Below are 18,155 nucleotides of genomic sequence, written 5' to 3'. Positions count from 1 at the left end.
AAAACAGGGGACGGTGAAGGAGAGAGAGTCAGACCATAATCCAGAGTTTGTTTCAAATACCGTAAGATCCGTTTCACGGATTGCCAATGAGAAAGACAAGAAGCATGCATAAATTGACAAACCCGATTGACAGAGAAGGCTAAATCAGGCCGAGTGAAGAGAAGATATTGGAGGCTTCCCACCACACTCCTGTACAGAGAAGGATCTTCCATAGAAGTAGAATCGAAAGCAGAAAGTTTAGTGGAGGGAGACATAGGAGTACCAACAGGTTTACAATTAGCCATACTGGTCTTGTGTAGTAAATCAAGGATATATTTTCGTTGGGACAGGAAAATCCCATCCGCAGTTCTGTGACACTCAATCCCTAGGAAGTAATGAAGATTACCAAGATCTTTGACAGGAAAATCAGCACTGAGCAATTGAACAAGATGAGTAATGGCAGAGTTATCAAAGCCAGTGAGGAGAATGTCATCAACATAGACTAAAAGATACAAGACAATGGACTGATAGCGGTAGATAAATAAAGAAGTGTCAGATTTGGAGATGACAAAGCCAAATTCAAGGAGTTTACTGCTCAGACGAGCATACCATGCACGGGGGGCCTGTTTAAGGCCGTAGAGAGCGCGATTAAGCTTGTAGACATAAGTGGGAAATTGAGGATGAACAAAGCCACTTGGTTGAGACATAAACATTGTTTCATCCAATGTGCCATGAAGAAAAACATTTTGAATATCTAATTGATGAACCGACCAACTGTGAGAGAGGGCAATGGAAAGAACTAACCTGATGGTTGTTGGTTTGACAACTGGACTGAAAGTCTTGGAATAGTCCAAGCCCTCGAGCTGACTGTAGCCCTTGGCAACAAGTCGCGCTTTGCGTCTCTCAACCGAGCCATTTGACAGGTATTTGGTTTTGAAGATCCAGCGGCAGCCCACAACATGCTGAGAGGGGGAGGGAGGAACTAGGGTCCAGGTATTGTTGGAGAGAAGGGCTTCGAATTCGAGTTGCATCGCGCGACGCCATTCCGGGTATTTTGAAGCTTCAGTGACAGAGGAGGGTTCATCGGGAGGGACACGGGAGGTGAGGAGGGCGTGAGGAGGCGGCCAGGCAACGGTACCGTCGGTCCGAACTTTGGGAAAATGGAGGTGGGATTTGGATCGGGTGTGCATAGAGTGAGGGCGGGAAATAGGGGAAGAGGAGGCGACGGAAGACGCGGGAAGTACAGGCTCACCAGGGGGAGATGAGGGCAGTGGTAAGAGGGGAGAAGTGGGTCGAGCTGGTGAGGTATGAGGAGGAGGGGAAGGTGCAGTGAAATCAGGGGAGGAAGGAGTGATAGGATTGGGACTGGCAGTGAGAGAGGGTTGTAAAAGGAAAGAAGAGGAGGGCAGAGGAGTAAGTGATGAAGGAGAGGGGAGGGATGGGAGGGATTGAAAGGGAAAAACAGTTTCATCAAACAAAACATCTCGGGAGACGTACATACGAGAGGTAGGGAGATGATAGCATAAGTAGCCATGGTGATGAGGGCTGTAACCAAGAAAGACACAAGGAAGAGACCGATAGTCCATTTTGTACCGATTATAGGGACGAAGATTAGGCCAACAGAGACAGCCAAAAGTTTTCAAGAATTTATAATTGGGCTCACGGTTCCATAATTTTTCAAAGGGCGATTTGTGATCTAACACCACGGTGGGTAATCGATTAATTAGGTAGGCAGCAGTAATGAAGGCATCAAACCAATATTTCTAAGGAGCGGAGGAATGGGCAAGAAGGGCAAGACCGGTTTCGACAATGTGGCAATGTTTCCTCTCCACAAAACCATTTTGAGAGTGGGCATAAGGACAAGCCAAGCGATGTGAAATGCCAAGAGACTGTAAGACAGTATGAAGGAAACGAAATTCACCACCCCAATCAGATTGTAGGGCACGAATTTTGGTATGAAGTAAATTTTCAACTTGAGACTTGAAGGATAAAAATATATTGACGACATCGGATTTACATTGTAAAGGAAAAACCCACGTAAACCGATTGAAATCATCAACAAAAGAGAGGTAGTAGCGAAAACCACCCCTAGACACAGTGGGAGCAGGACCCTATACATCAGCAAATAAAAGTTGGAGAGGAGCAGTCGTCCAAGACGGAGAGGATGAATACGGTAGTTGATGAAGTTTAGCCTGACAGCAGGAAGAGCATAACCCGGGTTGTGGAGAACGCGTGACTGGAAGTGAGAGCTTGGAGATGTTGCGGTGGACTAATTGCATGGAGGGATGACCCAACGAGCGTGCCATTGAGAGGGAGAGACTCGGGACCCAGTATAAGCTTGATAAGAAGTGGCGGGAGGGAAGACATACAAGCCTTGACTAGTAGGTCTGCGCAGAAGAATTTTTTGGGTATGGCAATCCTTCACAAAGAAACAAGAGGAATGAAATTCAAAAAATACAGAATTATCTTCACAAAATTTTTTAACATAAATTAAATGCTTAGAAATAGACGGAGCAGGATAAAGTTGAGGGAGGAGAAGAGTGCCAGAATTGGATGGAAGAACAGAGCTGCCAACGTGATGAATAGGGAGAGATTTACCATCGCCAACGCGAACTTGATCATCGCCTTTATACTCTGTAGGATTGATGGATAAATTGGAAAAGTTATGAGTAAAATGATGAGTCGAGGCCGAGTCAGGATACCAGTTGTGATCAACAGGAGGAGTAGAAGCATGGGAGGGAGGAGTGTGAGAAAAATGGGCAGAAGTAACGTGGGCCGCCTGATATGAATGATTAAAGCGGTGGTAGCAGTGTAGGGCCAAATGACCTGGACGATGACAGATTTGACACGGGGGACGATGGGGGGAAAAGGGGGAAGACGGGGCATGATCGCCAGAGCGACCACGCCCACGGGTGCTGGAGCCCCCTCTGTCGCGAGAGCCGTGTCGGTCAAAACCCCTGCCTCTGGCGCTGGGGTTTGACGGGAGAGACACAGCGGCGTTCGCCGAAAATTCAGGGGAGGTCGGGAGGAGGGTTTGGTGATGGAGGAGGCGGGATTCGTGGCTAAGGAAATGGTTGTAGACCTGGGAAGGCAAAAGGGGATCCAAACAAGTCGTGAGGGAGGTTACAATGGAATCGAAATCGGTTCCGAGACCAGCCAGTAGGTAGGTGATGAAATCCGAGGAGGAGAACCTTGCCGACCGTCACGAGCGTGTCTCGAAGGAGTTTTGCTTTTTGATAATAGTCGGTGATGGAACCCGACCCTTTTTTCAGGGTTGTGAGTTGATATTGTAGGTGCAGCACGCGAGCCTGAGATTTGGAGGCGAAGAGATTTTCAAGGATGAGCCAGATGTCTCGGGAGGTGGAGGCTTCGACGACATGGGCGATGAGGGGCTCAGAGAGGGAAGAAATGAGGACGGACATGAGGGCTTGATCGTGTTGTTTCCAAATGGAATAGGAGGAAGGGTGGTCGGCGGGAGAATCAGTGAGAGATTTGGGGGCAACGATGGAACCATCAATGTAGCCGAAAGCGTTCTGACTGTGGAGGTAAGGCATGAGCTGAGCCTTCCACAGTAGGTAATTTTCGTGGTTGAGTTTGACAGTGAGGAAATGGGAGGGGGACGGGAGGGAGAATGTGGGGAGATTTGGGGATTCAGCCATGGGTGACGACGAACGTGAGTCCTTACTCGGCTCTGATACCATGTTGAAAGAGATGAAGATACGATGGATCAATTGATAAAATTGTTTCCCTCATTGAAATCTGATTACAAGATGATGTATTTATACTATACAGAAAGTACTCTAGACTCTTCTGGAGCACATTACATAGGATACAGTATTCTAGGCTTTTCTGGAATGCATGGCTCGTTGACACCTTCGGGATTCTTCTGGAGGAGCTGCTGAGGTGGAGAGCTGTGTTGTTGCTGTTGCTGAGTTGGCCTGGTGCTGCTGAGGTGGAAGTCTTCGTATTGCTAATACAGTCGACTCATTACCAACCTTCAACAGCGGAGAGAGAATCTTTAGGCGGCCACAACCAGAAACCTTTGAGCGAGATGTGCCTGAGAGAATGGTTGCCGCTGGGATTATCTACAGGTTGTCGTACAACCTTGTGGAGAAAATGCACTACCTCTTCGTCAGGTCGTGAAAGCGAGGTACCTTCCCTTCGCCTCCACGCCGTTCGTCAAGCTCACCATTTCCTTCGGCCGGCAAGTCCGTACATAAACCGCCCGCAAAATCGCCGCCTCCGTCTACGAATGAGACCAGATCATCGCTTTCGAAGGGACCGCGCTGGAGTCGACGTCCAGGATGGAAGTCTTAGGTGGGATCCAACTCGAAAGAAATCCGACGTGGATTCCGTCTTCCTCGGTGGCGTCTGCTTTGATGTTCCCAAGGTGTAAACGAGCGAAACAGCTAATGAGTAAATAATTGTATTTTTATTTAATAAGTAAAATTACCCAAATCTTTATTTGAGTAACGATTTTTATTTTATATTTATTTAAAAAAATAATAAAAATAAAAAGATAATGAGAAAATAGATAAAAATGCTGCACGGAGATTGATTAGGGACCCACCTCACAGCCCCTAAAGTCCATTGAGGAGACCTCAATCTTGTAACATGTATTAGGACCCACGCTGACGAACCGTTCGTCTGACTCGTGGAAAATCGACTCGGCCGGCACGCAGATCTGCCGTTCCAACGTCATCTTGTCGCCGAAACTAGGGTACTTGCGGGCCACCATTTTGGAAGCCCAGGACTTTTTCCCGATCACCTTAACGGCGTTGATGGGGCTATGAAAGTTGGATCTACGGCTCAGATATTCGGTAAGAGATGCATTGGGTCCACTAAACCTTGATAAGCTCCTTACTTGGATGAAGCCATTTGTAATTTTTTATTTTATTATTTTCGAAGCCTTCTACGTAAAATAGAAAAATAATAACAACAGAAAATTAAAAAGACTTTTTATCATTATTTAGAGAGTGTCATGCATGTAATTTATTATATTTATAATTATATAATATTTATTTTATTATTAAAAATGAATAAAAAATAAATAAAATCATTATCACTTGGGAATGCAATGTATAAAAGAGTAAATATAGAATTAGAATAATTCAATTTCGATGATAATAAAAAATTAGAAGCACATAATCTATATGTTGTTAGGTCAATACTTATATTTCTTTTGCTTAATTATTTATTATGAAAATTATAAAATCTTTCGAATTTATGTGATTTTCTTTTTTCTCTCTAATTCTAGCGATTTTATTATAAAAAAATATAATTTATCAATAAATTTATATATAAGTGATGATTATTCAGTGAGAAAAAACAAGTGATAAAAACCGAACAGGCCATCAAACCGGCAAAATCGGATACTATCTTTATATTTATCATATATTTTATATTTTATTAGCCTTTACCAAAATCTAGTAATACAAAGTCTATTGAATTACACCCGATTTAACAGGTTTGATTTTTAGGTAAATCCAGTTTTTAACTAAAAAAAAATCCATTTCTGATTTAATCCAGTCCAATCAGTTCTGGTTTTGACAATGTTGTTTCACATAAAAAATTCAGCTGCTTCTTATACAATTTCTTAGATCTTCATAATTGCGTGTTCCATCAAACACCTTTGAGGTGAGACTTTGCACCACGTCCTCGGCGGCGGCTGCGATGACGCGCAGTCATCGGTGAATATGATGGCTTCTTCTGAATTCTGTGTCGCGAAGAATTAAAGATGGGAAGAAAACAAAAGGGGATCAGAGAAAGAGCACATCACCATTATAGAAAAATTGTCGAGTTACGTCCTGGTTTTTTACCAAAACAGGGTAATCTGACGGAAACAGGGAGAAACAGGGTAATCTGTGAGTAAGCTATGGATATGATTTCCATTTGGCTGCCATCTCTTGGTTTCTCGTGGACAGAAAGCTGGAACTTTATTTTTTCGAGTTTCTTCCATAGAGAAGAGACGAAAAACTGGTCTTTGCTGAACCATGCACCACCTCGGCGGCAGCTGCGATGAAGCGCACTCATCAGTGGATATGATGGCTTCTTTTGAATTCTGTGTCGCGAAGAATTAAAGATGGGAAGAAAACAAAAGGGGATCAGAGAAAGAGCACATCACCATTATAGAAAAATTGTCGAGTTACGTCCTGGTTTTTCACCAAAACAGGGTAATCTGAGGGAAACAGGGAGAAACAGGGTAATCTGTGGGTAAGCTATGGATATGATTTCCATTTGGCTGCCATCTCTTGGTTTCTCGTGGACAGAAAGCTGGAACTTTATTTTTTCGAGTTTCTTCCATAGAGAAGAGACCAAAAACTGGTCTTTGCTGAACCATGTAACGGCCAACGAGCACATGTTTTCTTACCTGGACAATTTAATGTTGAACCCAGTAACAGCCAAGGAGAACTTGTTTCAGAGCCTGGACAATTTAACGTTCAGTTAATCGGGACATTGGTGACTTCGAGCAGCGCATTTGGGGAGTGCCCATTGCGAAATATCCGCTGATTCAGCTGCGATGAAACGGGTGCCAGCAGCGATCAGCTTCTTCTGAATTCTGAGTGGTCGAAGAATTAAAGAAAACGGAAAGAGGCAAAAGAGAGACAGCAAATTTTAAAGAAAAATTGTCAAATCACATCTGGGTCATTGAATTGGACGCAGGAAAGTCTATTATTTTGGTAAGCATGGACTGGGTATACATATCACGCCTCCGGGTGGTGTTCATTCCTCGGTTTCTCAAGAACAGCAAGGTGGGACTTTTGGTTTCGAATTTCTTCCATGGAGAAGAGAGAAAAACTGGTCTTTGCTGTTAATGGGGAACGATTCGAGCTCGAGGACTTCGATCCATCTACTACTTTGCTGGAGTTTCTAAGGACTGAAACCCGTTATAAAGGAGCCAAACTTGGATGTGGGGAAGGTATTGCAGCTTTTTTTCTTTTCATACGTGGTATTTTGATTGTTCGTTTGTGATATCTTTGTTTTATCTGTTTTGCTTAGTCAGTTGTTTGTGTGTGTAAATGAGGGTGATCGAAATGGTAGCCACTGGTTTCTTACTCTTTTTTCCTTCGGTACTTACTGAATATTGCTTTGTAGTTTGGTATGCGCAGTATCTTCCCCAGTTTGCTCAAATGCTATGTCCATCCTGTTGTATCTTCTGTTAGTACGATCACTAATTGACTACCCAGAGTCTTTAGCTTGTTCTATTTTACATGGTTCGTTGGTTTCTGTTCCATACACTGTCAAGTGGGTTATTTGGTGGTTTTTAAGTAACTAATTTTAAATTTTGCTTGGCTTTTATTGCTTGGATGGAAAACCAAATGGGCTCGAGGAGCTGGTGGTTTTTACAAAATGTTTCTTTTGAATCTCGATGATCCTGTCTTCACTGTTTTTATTAGTATTTTTTATTCAAGCTTGTTGATATTGTCCTTGTAATTCAGGTGGTTGTGGAGCTTGTGTTGTTCTTCTGTCGAAGTATGATCCTGTACTTGATCAAGTTGAAAATTTCAGTATAAGTTCCTGCCTCACTCTACTTATAAGCATCAATGGCTGTTCGATCACAACGGCTGAGGGACTTGGAAACAGTAAAGATGGGTTCCATTCAATTCATGAAAGATTTTCAGGCTTCCATGCCTCTCAATGCGGATTCTGCACTCCTGGAATGTGTATGTCTCTCTTTTCAAAACTTGTTAACTCTGACAAAACCCATCGGCCAGATCCACCTGCTGGATTTTCCAACATTAAAGCATTCGAAGCTGAGAGCGCAGTTTCAGGAAATCTCTGTCGGTGCACAGGTTATAGACCCATTCTTGATGCTTGTAAGAGTTTTGCCCATGATGTTGATATGGAGGATTTGGGTTTAAATTCTTTCTGGAGAAAGGATCAGATACCAGATGTATATAAATTACCACTATATAGTCCCAATGCTGTCTCCACATTCCCTGACTTTTTAAAGAACGAAATCGGATATTGTGATTCTAAGAATGCTGAATCAGGTACCTCTGTCAAATGGTTTAGTCCTACTAGTCTTAAAGAACTTTACAGCCTGCTTGAAACACAAAATGAAAATGGTTTTAAGGTGAAATTGTTTGTTGGTAACACAAGCTCTGGTGTATACCACGAACAAGATATTTATGATGTGTATATAGATCTCAGACAAATACCCGAGCTGCTTATGATTAGAAGAGATGGCTCTGGAGTTGAAGTTGGTGCTGGGATCACAATATCTAAGTTGATTAGAGTGTTGAAGGAAGGACAGGATACCATTTTCAAAAAAATTGCCGATCACATGAGTAAGGTTGCATCAGAATTTGTCCGAAATAGTGCAAGCTTAGGAGGGAATTTAATTTTGGCTCAAAGGGATAAATTTCCATCAGATATCGCCACTATTCTTCTGGCATCTGGTTCATCTGTAACTATCTATACAGGCGTGGAAAAAGTGAGTCATACACTAGAGGAATTCTTGAATGGGCCTTCCTTAGATTCCAAAGCTCTACTCTTAAGCATCTATATCCCCAGTTTAGAAGTTCTAGGAAATTCATCATCAGAAGGTGAGTCATTACTGTTTGAGACCTATAGAGCGGCTCCTCGACCACTAGGAAATGCATTGGCTTATCTTAATGCAGCATTTTTAGCTCAGATCTCTAGATGCGGTACATCAGGGGATCATATTTTACAGAACTTGAGATTGGTGTTTGGGGCTTATGGAACTAAACATGCAGCTAGAGCAAGAAAAGTTGAAGAATTTCTAATAGGGAAGCATGCCACTGCAGATGTTTTGCTTGAGGGAATTAGATTACTTAAAGCTACAGTCATTCCTGAAGAGGGTACACCTAGTCCTGGTTACAGGATGAGCTTAGCTGTTGGCTTTCTGTTTTCTTTTCTTTGCCCCTTCTTGAAGCAATCACAGATAAATACATCTAGTAGTCTTGCTGATAATGGAGGACCAAATGGAGGTCATAATGGCATTTTCAATGAACTGATGGATCAAACTTCCAATAATGGTTTTTTTGTGGAACCTGCTTCATTATTATCATCAAAGCAAGTGGTGGAAATCAGCACAGAGTATCTTCCAGTAGGTGAACCGACTAAGAAAGTGGGAGCTGAGATTCAGGCTTCTGGTATTTCTCTTACTTTCATTAAGAATATTTGGGAATACCATGGTTTTGATCTTTTCTGTACTATCTGTTTTCTATTTATGCTTATCTACCATTTCCAAATCTAGGTGAAGCTGTTTATGTGGATGACATTCCTTCTCCAAAAGGTTGTCTTCATGGAGCATTCATTTGCAGCACCCGACCTTTGGCCCGGGTAGTGGGTATTGAGTTCAAGCCTACTTCAGTGTCCAAAAATTTTGTTACTGTTATATCTTCTAAAGATATTCCAGAATTGGGGGCTAATATTGGCTCCAGAACTGCATATGGCAGTGAAGCTCTTTTTGCTGATGATCATACTCTACATGCTGGCCAGCCAATTGGTTTTGTGGTATCTCTCATTGACTCTCTCTTCTCCTCCCACATCTCTAATTGAGGCTTACTAAATGACTGGTTTAGATTGCAGAAACACAGAGATATGCCAATATGGCTGCTAGTCAAGCAATAGTAAATTATGACAAAGGGGACCTTGGGCCACCCATTCTCACAGTGGAAGACGCAGTTGAAAGGTCCAGCTTCTTTGAAACCCCATCTTTGAGCCTCAAACCTGTAGGTGATTTCTCAAAAGGAATGGAAGAAGCAAAACACAGGATTCTCTCAGAGGTACTTGAACTTATCTATTAGAAAAATGATTCCATTTTTTGAGATTGGATACAAGGATATAACCTATAATTTCTCTGCTCAAAAAGACAGAAATGAAAGAAGAACATTTCTCTATTTGATTCTCTAAACTTGATGTCCTGTCATTTGGAGAGTTCAGATCAAACTTGGGTCACAGTACTATTTCTACATGGAGACACAAACTGCTCTGGCTATACCAGATGAAGAAAATTGTATGGTTGTGTACAGTTCAACTCAGAGTCCTGAGATTACTCAAAGTGTAGTTGCGACATGCCTTGGCATTCCTTACAACAACGTGCGTGTAATTACAAGGAGGGTTGGGGGAGGTTTTGGTGGAAAAGCCACGAGAGCGATAACTGTGAGTCTCTGCTTATCTGCTCCTTTTCCTTTTTGTTAAAATAAATACAACACTTACCCATGGTTAGAGGAGAAAGCTGCAAATTTTGTCAATGCTATTGCGGACAGCCTCGCCAAGAAAAGCATCTCTGGTGCTGAACTACTTATTCGTTAGGCCTTATATTGTTGCATTTTTTGTTTCTTTGTGGGCCATGTATTATTGTTACATTGCTTCTCGGGGTTGAGGATGCCATGTTTACATTAATAAATGCTGTCTTGCTCATGCATCCTGCATTAACATCTTTGTTTTGTCAGATTTTATACTTAGTTATATATATGACTTGACAGGTTGCCACTGCATGTGCACTTGCTGCATACAAGCTTCAGAGACCAGTTAGGACATACCTTGACCGCCAGACTGATATGATTATGGCCGGAGGGCGGCACCCCATGAAAATAAACTATAATGTTGGATTTAGATCTGATGGAAAGATCACTGCCCTGCATGTTGATATTCTAATTAATGCAGGATCTTTTGTAGATTATAGCCCAGTAATGCCTTCAGCCATAATTGGTGCATTAAAAAAATACAATTGGGGCGCTCTTTCTTTTGATATTAAAATCTGCAAAACAAATCTTCCTAACAAGTCTGCCATGCGCGGTCCAGGGGACTTACAAGGATCTTATATTGCAGATTGCATTATTGAGCATGTGGCATCTAGCCTATCATTGGACACTGATTCCATTAGGAATAAGAACCTTCATACCTTTGAAAGCCTTCAGATGTTTTATGAAGGTAGTGCTGGAGAGGCAGCAGAGTATACTTTACCCATGGTTTTGGATAAGTTAGCTGTAACTTCAAGATTTCACCCGAGGATCTTAGCAACCAAACAGTTCAATTCTTGCAGCAAGTGGAAGAAAAGAGGAATTTCTTGTGTGCCCGTCGTGTACGAAGTTTCAATGCAAGCAACTCCAGGGAGAGTTAGTATTCTTAATGATGGGTCAATAGTAGTTGAAGTTGGTGGTATTGAACTCGGACAAGGGCTATGGACAAAAGTGAAGCAGATGACAGCTTTTGCTCTGGGGCAGCTATGGGAAGATAGAAATCAAGACCTTTTGGGGAGGGTGAGGGTTGTTCAGGCAGACACTTTGAGTTTGGTGCAAGGAGGTCTCACGGCTGGGAGTACCACATCAGAATCTACGTGTGAAGCGGTCAGGACTTCATGCAAGGTATTGGTTGATAGACTAATGCCTCTTAAGGAAAGGCTGCAAGAACAAATGAGTGTACTTTCTTGGGATGCATTAATTTGTCAGGTGATGGTGTTGTTATTTTATTTTACCATTATCATTATCATCATCTTTACTATTATGGTTTCTTTTATGTTTTGAACTTAACCTTACCTTATTTCTTCCTTGACTTATTTCTTCCCTTTCATATTTCATAGGCAACTCTACCTGATCAGGAAAATGCATCCTTGATGAATGTCATATGGAATAATCCTCGCCCACATCTTTTTTTTTTTTTGTTATTCTATAGAATGCTTTCTTGTATCTGTGCAGCAAAGGTTATTTGGTGTTTATCCTACATATGTGTACTCTTGTATGAATCATGATTCAAAGTTCATAGAGTGATCTGTTTTATACATTGGAGTCTGCATTTCCCTTACCTAGACAACTTCAACCTCTCCATTTTCAATAATAATGCCATGTTGTGTTTTTTGCTGCTGACAACAGATGTTATATTCAGATAAGGGCCACGACTCAAAAAAACAAATTCAGATGTTATATTCAACTTGTTGTATATATTGATAGTAATTCACTTCGTCACGAATGAACATGACATATTGAGATTGATTGTCATCTCCTTCGAGAGAAGATAATATCTGAAGAAAGAACAACTCCGTATGCCTCTTCTGCATTTCTTCACTTCTCTTCTTGTCCTCGGACTTGTTGTAGTTAATTTTGATGACAGCTTGATTGGAATATGAGTTTAGTTCATCAAATATGTATCCACTTAGCCATAGAGGAGGGGAACTTTCCTTCATCCAGCCGATTATTACTATGGCTAAGTCACCATCTATTAGAATGGGGCTGAGAATTTTCTGCTAATATAGCTTTAAACCTTGGATTGATGCCCAACAGCTTCAACAGAATCATTAGTGCTAATAGAGCCAGAAAAGTTAGGAGAATAGTGCATACATAGTCTCTAATAACTCCCTCAAGGGAGGGTACTATGAAACAACTTCTCTATTACCAACCCTATGGAGCTGGCCGAGTAATTGAAAGTTCTTTTCTTGCTTTCCAAGCAAAGATTCTAAGGGGTTTCAGATATTGCTGCTCTCCAAAGAGCTTTGGCAAATTTATGTAAGGGCCAGATATTACACTGATTTATTAGCTGGGCGAAGGAGTTGGTACACAAACAGCTGAGTTACTGAAGTTACACTATAAGTGGTCAGCTATCTCTGATTCTTCCCCATATATTTATGATAACTTAGCCTCTTCTTGCTAGCTCATGGCTAGTATGAATTTTACCATGCACCGTTGTCCATATAAATTGCCGGACTCTTTTTGGTCCTACAAGCTTACTAGCTTCCAGGGCAGTGTTGGAAGGGGTATGAGCTGTGAAATGACTGTAATATGAAGCAACCAGAATGCTCCACAGGAGCAAGGCCGCCAGATTGGCAAGTCTTCCCCAGCACTTGATATGAAAGAGTTTTCAAGGAGAGACAGTTGGCAGATTACATAATCTTATATTATCTTGGTAACCTCCAGTGGTAACCAAGTTACATAATTTTGTCCAGTACTGGTATGGATGACAAATAAATTTAATTTTGTCTACTAAATAAGTATTGCTAGTCCACTATGTCTTTCTTTACAATTAATTTTCTTTGGAAAATTGTGAGAGCTTTTATTGATGAGAAGCTAGACAAATAACATCATACAAAAGGGAAGACCCCAAGTTACAATTGGAGTAAATTCCCCAGGGCAAGTTGACAACAGGAAACACCATCCTTTGCGAGCTTGTGTGATAAGGAGTTTACTTCTCTTACAACATTCATACAAACTCTCTGTTTTCCTATAGTTAGATCTGCTATTTCATCAAAGAGAGGACCATGTCTTCATGGGAGAGTGAGTTCCTTTGAGGTCCATTTGATGACATTAATTGTATACCCCTCGACTATGAGTGGGCATGAGAAATTCTGAGCAAACAATCTCAGCCCATTGTAAAGTGCCTGGAATTCAGCTTCAGTAGAATCACATTGCCCTGCTGGCACAGAGTACACCAGTAAGGAAGTGCCCTCATGATCTTTAACACATCCCCCTAAACCCGCTGGATTGGAATTCCCAGTGGAGGAGCCATCAAAGTTCAGTTTGACTTGTCCTGTGGATGGTTGCTGCCTGCAGACCAGTCTTGGAGGGTAGTCTCTCTGGCATTATAATTCCTCTAATGCTTTCATATTATGGAGCTGGGAATAGAGGGGATGCGTTGAAAAGCTGATGCCCATGAAAGTGCAGCATGGATTGATTTGCCAATGACCAAACCCACTAAGCATTTGGATAATGAGAATGTTCTGTCGCTATGTTCAAACCAAATGTTCCACACCACTGCTACCACTACTGTCCTCCACAGGATTATCCCAAATCTAGGAAGGGACCAAGCCAGACTGTGGAGCAGGAAACTTGACAACTCTTCAGGAAAAGCTAATACCATTCCAAACTTTCTTACAATGTCTCCTCATACTGTGTGACTGAAGGGACAGCGCATATGGAGGTGATTTAGAGTTTCCTCCTCCCCAAATAGCTTAAATAAGCTATGTAGGATTACTTTCCCTCACTTACTGAGTTCATGACATGTAAGAGCCTTTCCACATGCTGCTGTCCAGACAAAAAGTATAGGACCTTCTGAGGGCCCACAAGCTTCCAAGAGCAACTTGCTGCTTTATCTCTTTCTGTGGGCTGGCAAAGACTTATTTGACTGTAGTAAGAAGCTGGATTGAACACACCTGAGGTAGTTGAGCATCAGATTGCCTCATCCGAGCCTTGATTGCTGATGTATAATCTGTTCAGAATGGAGAGCTGCCGCTCAAGGTCTTCCATCTTATTTTCTTTGTTTGGGTGCCTTCTGAAATTAAAGTTCCAGGATATTTTATGCCCTTCTTCACAGTTAGATGCTTTTACTGTTATATCCAGCTCAATTACCAGTCTGTAGAGTAGAGGGAAGGCTTGCTTTAAAGGTTCATCTCTTGCCGATGTATCCTCCCAGAATTTCACATCTGATCCTTCCCTTACATGGAATCTAACTTTGTTTTGAAAGGGTTGTTTATCTTTCAACATAGCTTTTCTAACCCTTGAAGCTCTACTTCGGTTGGATTTCCCTGGCAAGCAGATATTTACATTGGCTTAATATTTGAGTGCTAGTGTTGTCCTCCTTAAGGCCATCTTTTCAGTCGCAAACCTTCACAACCATTTTGTAATTGAATTTATTGGTTTTAGGCACTAAGTGCCTTGCCCCATAGCGCTTTTTCCTCTATCAGACTTATCCCTACTTTACCCAAGAATATTTGAATATGTCACAAGTGCCCCACCAGAGGAATTTATGTTGAATAGCCTCCAATTTTGCTACCATACTTGTTGAGCAGGGCAGATGAAATAAGTAGTAATTAGGCAGACCAGCGAGTGTGGATTTGTTCAATTTAGCTCGTCCCTCAAGGGATAGGAGCTACCCCTTCCCAGCTGCAGATGATTTTCAAGTCTCTCTACAAAAGAGCTTTGAAGTTGCTTCAAGTACCTACCCGCGAAGAGAGGCAGTCCCACGTAAGTTGAGGGGAGGCTTAGGATGATAATCTAGAATCTTGGCCAGTGTGCTGGTTCTTTCTGCTTTTAGATGAATTCCAGAGATGCCCGATTTGCACTTTCTGGCCTATGTTCACCTCAAATATTGACAAAATGATCTTTATCTGCACTATTTGCTCTGCTTGGCCTTTGCAAGGTGTTATTGTGTCATTGGCAAATTGCTGTACAGGGAGTCTGAACTGTGAGTCATTGGGGCAAAAACCGTTGACCCAGTCTAGGTTCTGACCAACATCAAACTAGGCTAGTAAAGCTTCACCTATTACATTGAGCAGCAATGGAGACTGGGGATCACCCCGTCTCACCCCCTGGTGCTTCTCAGATAACCTTTAGCCCTCATTGATGATCACGATGTTGGCCTTATACAGCTTTGAATCCCCGTTCCCCCTCTGTTTAAAGCCCATTTTCTAGTCCATGGTCTAGGAATCTTCAATTTACCTTGTTAAAAGCCTTTTCCAAACTCTAGTTTCAATATCACTCATTGCTGATCAATCAGTTCATATAAGTTGTCACCAAGTGTAGAATTTGTTTCTTCTTAAGGAAAGTGGCCTGGTTTTCGCTGATGGCATAGGAAAGTGCACCTCCTAATCTTGTTCTGGCACTCTGGCCAGCAATTCTAAGGGCTGGAAACCAGGCTAATGGGCCTAAAACTGGATGGTGATGAAGCTCTTTCACTTTTGGGAACTAGCGCTATAACAGAAAATCCCGTGCTTCTTGCTATGATGTCGTGCTCATAGATTTTCTGGAACATGGGCTGGGTGCCCTTCCAATATGCTCGTTATTGAGCGATTGTGTTTTCAAGTTTCTCCTTTAAGAAGTCATGAGAGATGCTTTTAGTTGCCGAGAGGCCTGGATTTTTCAGTCCTTTTTTTTTTTTTTTGTCGTGTTTTAGATAACAGTTGCTCTTATGCTCATTGAATGCTTAAATAAAGCTACTGACTATTTTAAAACTTGTGGACGTCAAAGGTGGAGATTGATCTTCTTACAGGGGCTACCACAATTTTACGAACTGATATGACATATGACTGCGGGCAAAGCCTGAACCCTGCAGTTGACTTGGGACAGGTAAGGAAGATAAATTTAACTTACCCGCTATAGTGCTCTTCTTTTGCTGTATCTTGTGGATATCCTGCCTGATTACAATGTTAGTTATTTACTAGTGTACAACTGCATGGCAATCCATGTAATTCTCAGTTTTCAAGTCATTGTATGTACTTTGCTACTTTGATTGGTTTAAGTTACGACATCTATAGATGGGTCCTGACGTAGTTCACATGGTCATATTGAAGATATGAATGTGCATAGTTTGGTGTGGAACTTGGCATTCTGTGGCCAAGCGTGGCTTCAGTCATAGAGACAAGTGTGTTGTCCTTGTCACAGTTTAGGACCCTAAGGCATACATACAAGTTCACAAGAGTTGGGTTTCTTGCCGATAGGATCCATTTTTCTGTTAAGGAACTGAGCAATACAAACTTCCTCAGCTGATGCAATTGGATTCTGAAACATCCGATCCACTTCTATGAGCTTGTTTCCAATAAGTTTGAGAAGAAAGAGCCTGTTTCTATTGAAACACTGAATACAAATGATGATATAGGAATGAAAAGCAGTCTGATTGTACTATTTAAGATTCTCTCTAGTAGAGAGGTTAGGTTTCACTCAGGGATCTATCACTTGGCCTTTAGATCAGGCCTCAAAACTGTTTCTCCTGAATTCGTGCACCATTCATGGAGAGTCAAGTTGAGGCCTTGGTTTTGTTGATGCAGTCTGACACAGCTATCAATGTGACAATGACCCAATTCAGGCTTGATATGTGGGCCCCACTTGTTGTCCCAGCCCATGGATAATATTTTGTAGTTGCTCGTTTCATAACAGGCATGAACACATTAAATGTTTACAGGTTGAAGGTGCCTTTGTGCAAGGACTTGGTTTTTTCATGTTTGAAGAGTATTTGTCAAACGCAGAGGGATTAGTTGTTTCTAAAGGGACGTGGACCTACAAAATCCCAACAGTTGACACCATCCCCAGACAATTCAATGTTGAGTTACTTAACACCGGGCATCACCAGAAACGTGTCCTCTCATCCAAAGGTACCCACTTCCCTTCTACTACTACAATCTTCTTCGTCCATAATTTATCGTGGTTTGCAAGTCTCAGTAATGTGGTATGAAACTGGAACGCAAGCCTAAAGTACACAATCATGTGAGGTATTGGAAGTCTTAGTATACTGTTTGACAGCTTTGGAGAAGCTATAGAGTTTCATTTGCTCGTTTTTCTCTTGTTCAATTATGTTTCACTTGAAAAATCGGTGCTCTTTTCAATGTTCATGGTTTTGCTGCTTCAGAAATTTCTGGTTCATTGCCTATTTGTCTTCCTATTGTTTCTCGAGGTGATTGTTTTGCAGGGATAAAGCTATGTTGATTAATCATCACTCATCTCAATTTTGAAATCAATCAAAATTTAGCCACCCTCTTTATTCATGTTCTTTGTTTCTAAATGGCTGCTTTATTGATTGTTCTTGTTGTTATTACTGAATACAGTTTTGTCTAATGATCTTTTGTTTTTTTTTTTTAAATGATGAGAATTTCATTGACCCATTTCACTTGTATAATACAATGTGGGTTCTTCAGTGTGCTTGTGGAAATGCACCAGAGCTCCAACGAATATTATCATTGGAATCATAAAATTGTTTCAATTAAAAAACCTTATCATCAATAAAAAAATTGTGATCCAGCATATTCATTACCATTATAGACTTACAGTCAGTTATTCTTTTGATCTTGCCTCTACAGCTTCTGGAGAACCACCGTTACTTCTAGCAGTCTCAGTTCATTGTGCAACGAGAGAAGCCATTAGAGAGGCTCGGAAGGAGCTCTTTTCGTCGAATGATACAGATGGGACAGCTTCAAGATTTTATCTGGATGTCCCTGCTACCATGCCTGTCGTGAAAGAGCTCTGTGGACTGGATAATGTGGAGAGGTACTTAGCGAGCTTGCTCTCTCCTATATAAAACTCCTATATACAACCGAAAATAATGCAAGAATGCTTAATGATCATATATGCGATAATATGAAGAAAATTACAAAATTTTAGGTGTGTAAGGTTTTACCTTTGGAGTTGTTCCTCTGGCCTGATTTCCAATCACAAACTTGATTAAACCCTTGAACAAGAATTAAGGCCTTTGTTTTTTTTTTTTTTTTTACTGCCTTCAATTTTAGA

General features: G+C 41.5%; 1 protein-coding gene across 2 annotated transcripts; it reads left to right on the top strand.

Annotated features, from left to right (window-relative positions):
- The first annotated feature begins 5,710 nt into the window (after positions 1–5,710).
- On the top strand, positions 5,711–18,155 carry LOC137947966 (indole-3-acetaldehyde oxidase-like). 2 transcript variants are annotated; one of them, XM_068793843.1, is made up of 9 exons: positions 5,711–6,898; positions 7,419–9,098; positions 9,203–9,462; positions 9,531–9,734; positions 9,892–10,110; positions 10,437–11,318; positions 15,906–16,004; positions 16,837–17,026; positions 17,729–18,155. In XM_068793843.1, exons 1-9 carry the CDS (start codon positions 6,760–6,762, stop codon positions 17,944–17,946), a joined length of 3,891 nt encoding a protein of 1,296 aa, XP_068649944.1. In that variant the 5' UTR covers positions 5,711–6,759; the 3' UTR covers positions 17,947–18,155. The 2 variants fall into 2 exon arrangements, with proteins under 2 accessions (XP_068649944.1, XP_068649943.1); XM_068793842.1 differs by having other exon boundaries at positions 10,437–11,402.

Source organism: Aristolochia californica, unplaced genomic scaffold (genome assembly GCF_029961685.1).
Source record: "Aristolochia californica isolate CCGP_79_NKW_82.1479 unplaced genomic scaffold, dmAriCali1.0.hap1 SCAF_13, whole genome shotgun sequence".
NCBI lineage: Eukaryota > Viridiplantae > Streptophyta > Magnoliopsida > Piperales > Aristolochiaceae > Aristolochia > Aristolochia californica.
The sequence above is the reverse complement of the archived record's forward strand: the minus strand, read 5'-3'. Positions and strand labels throughout refer to the sequence as shown.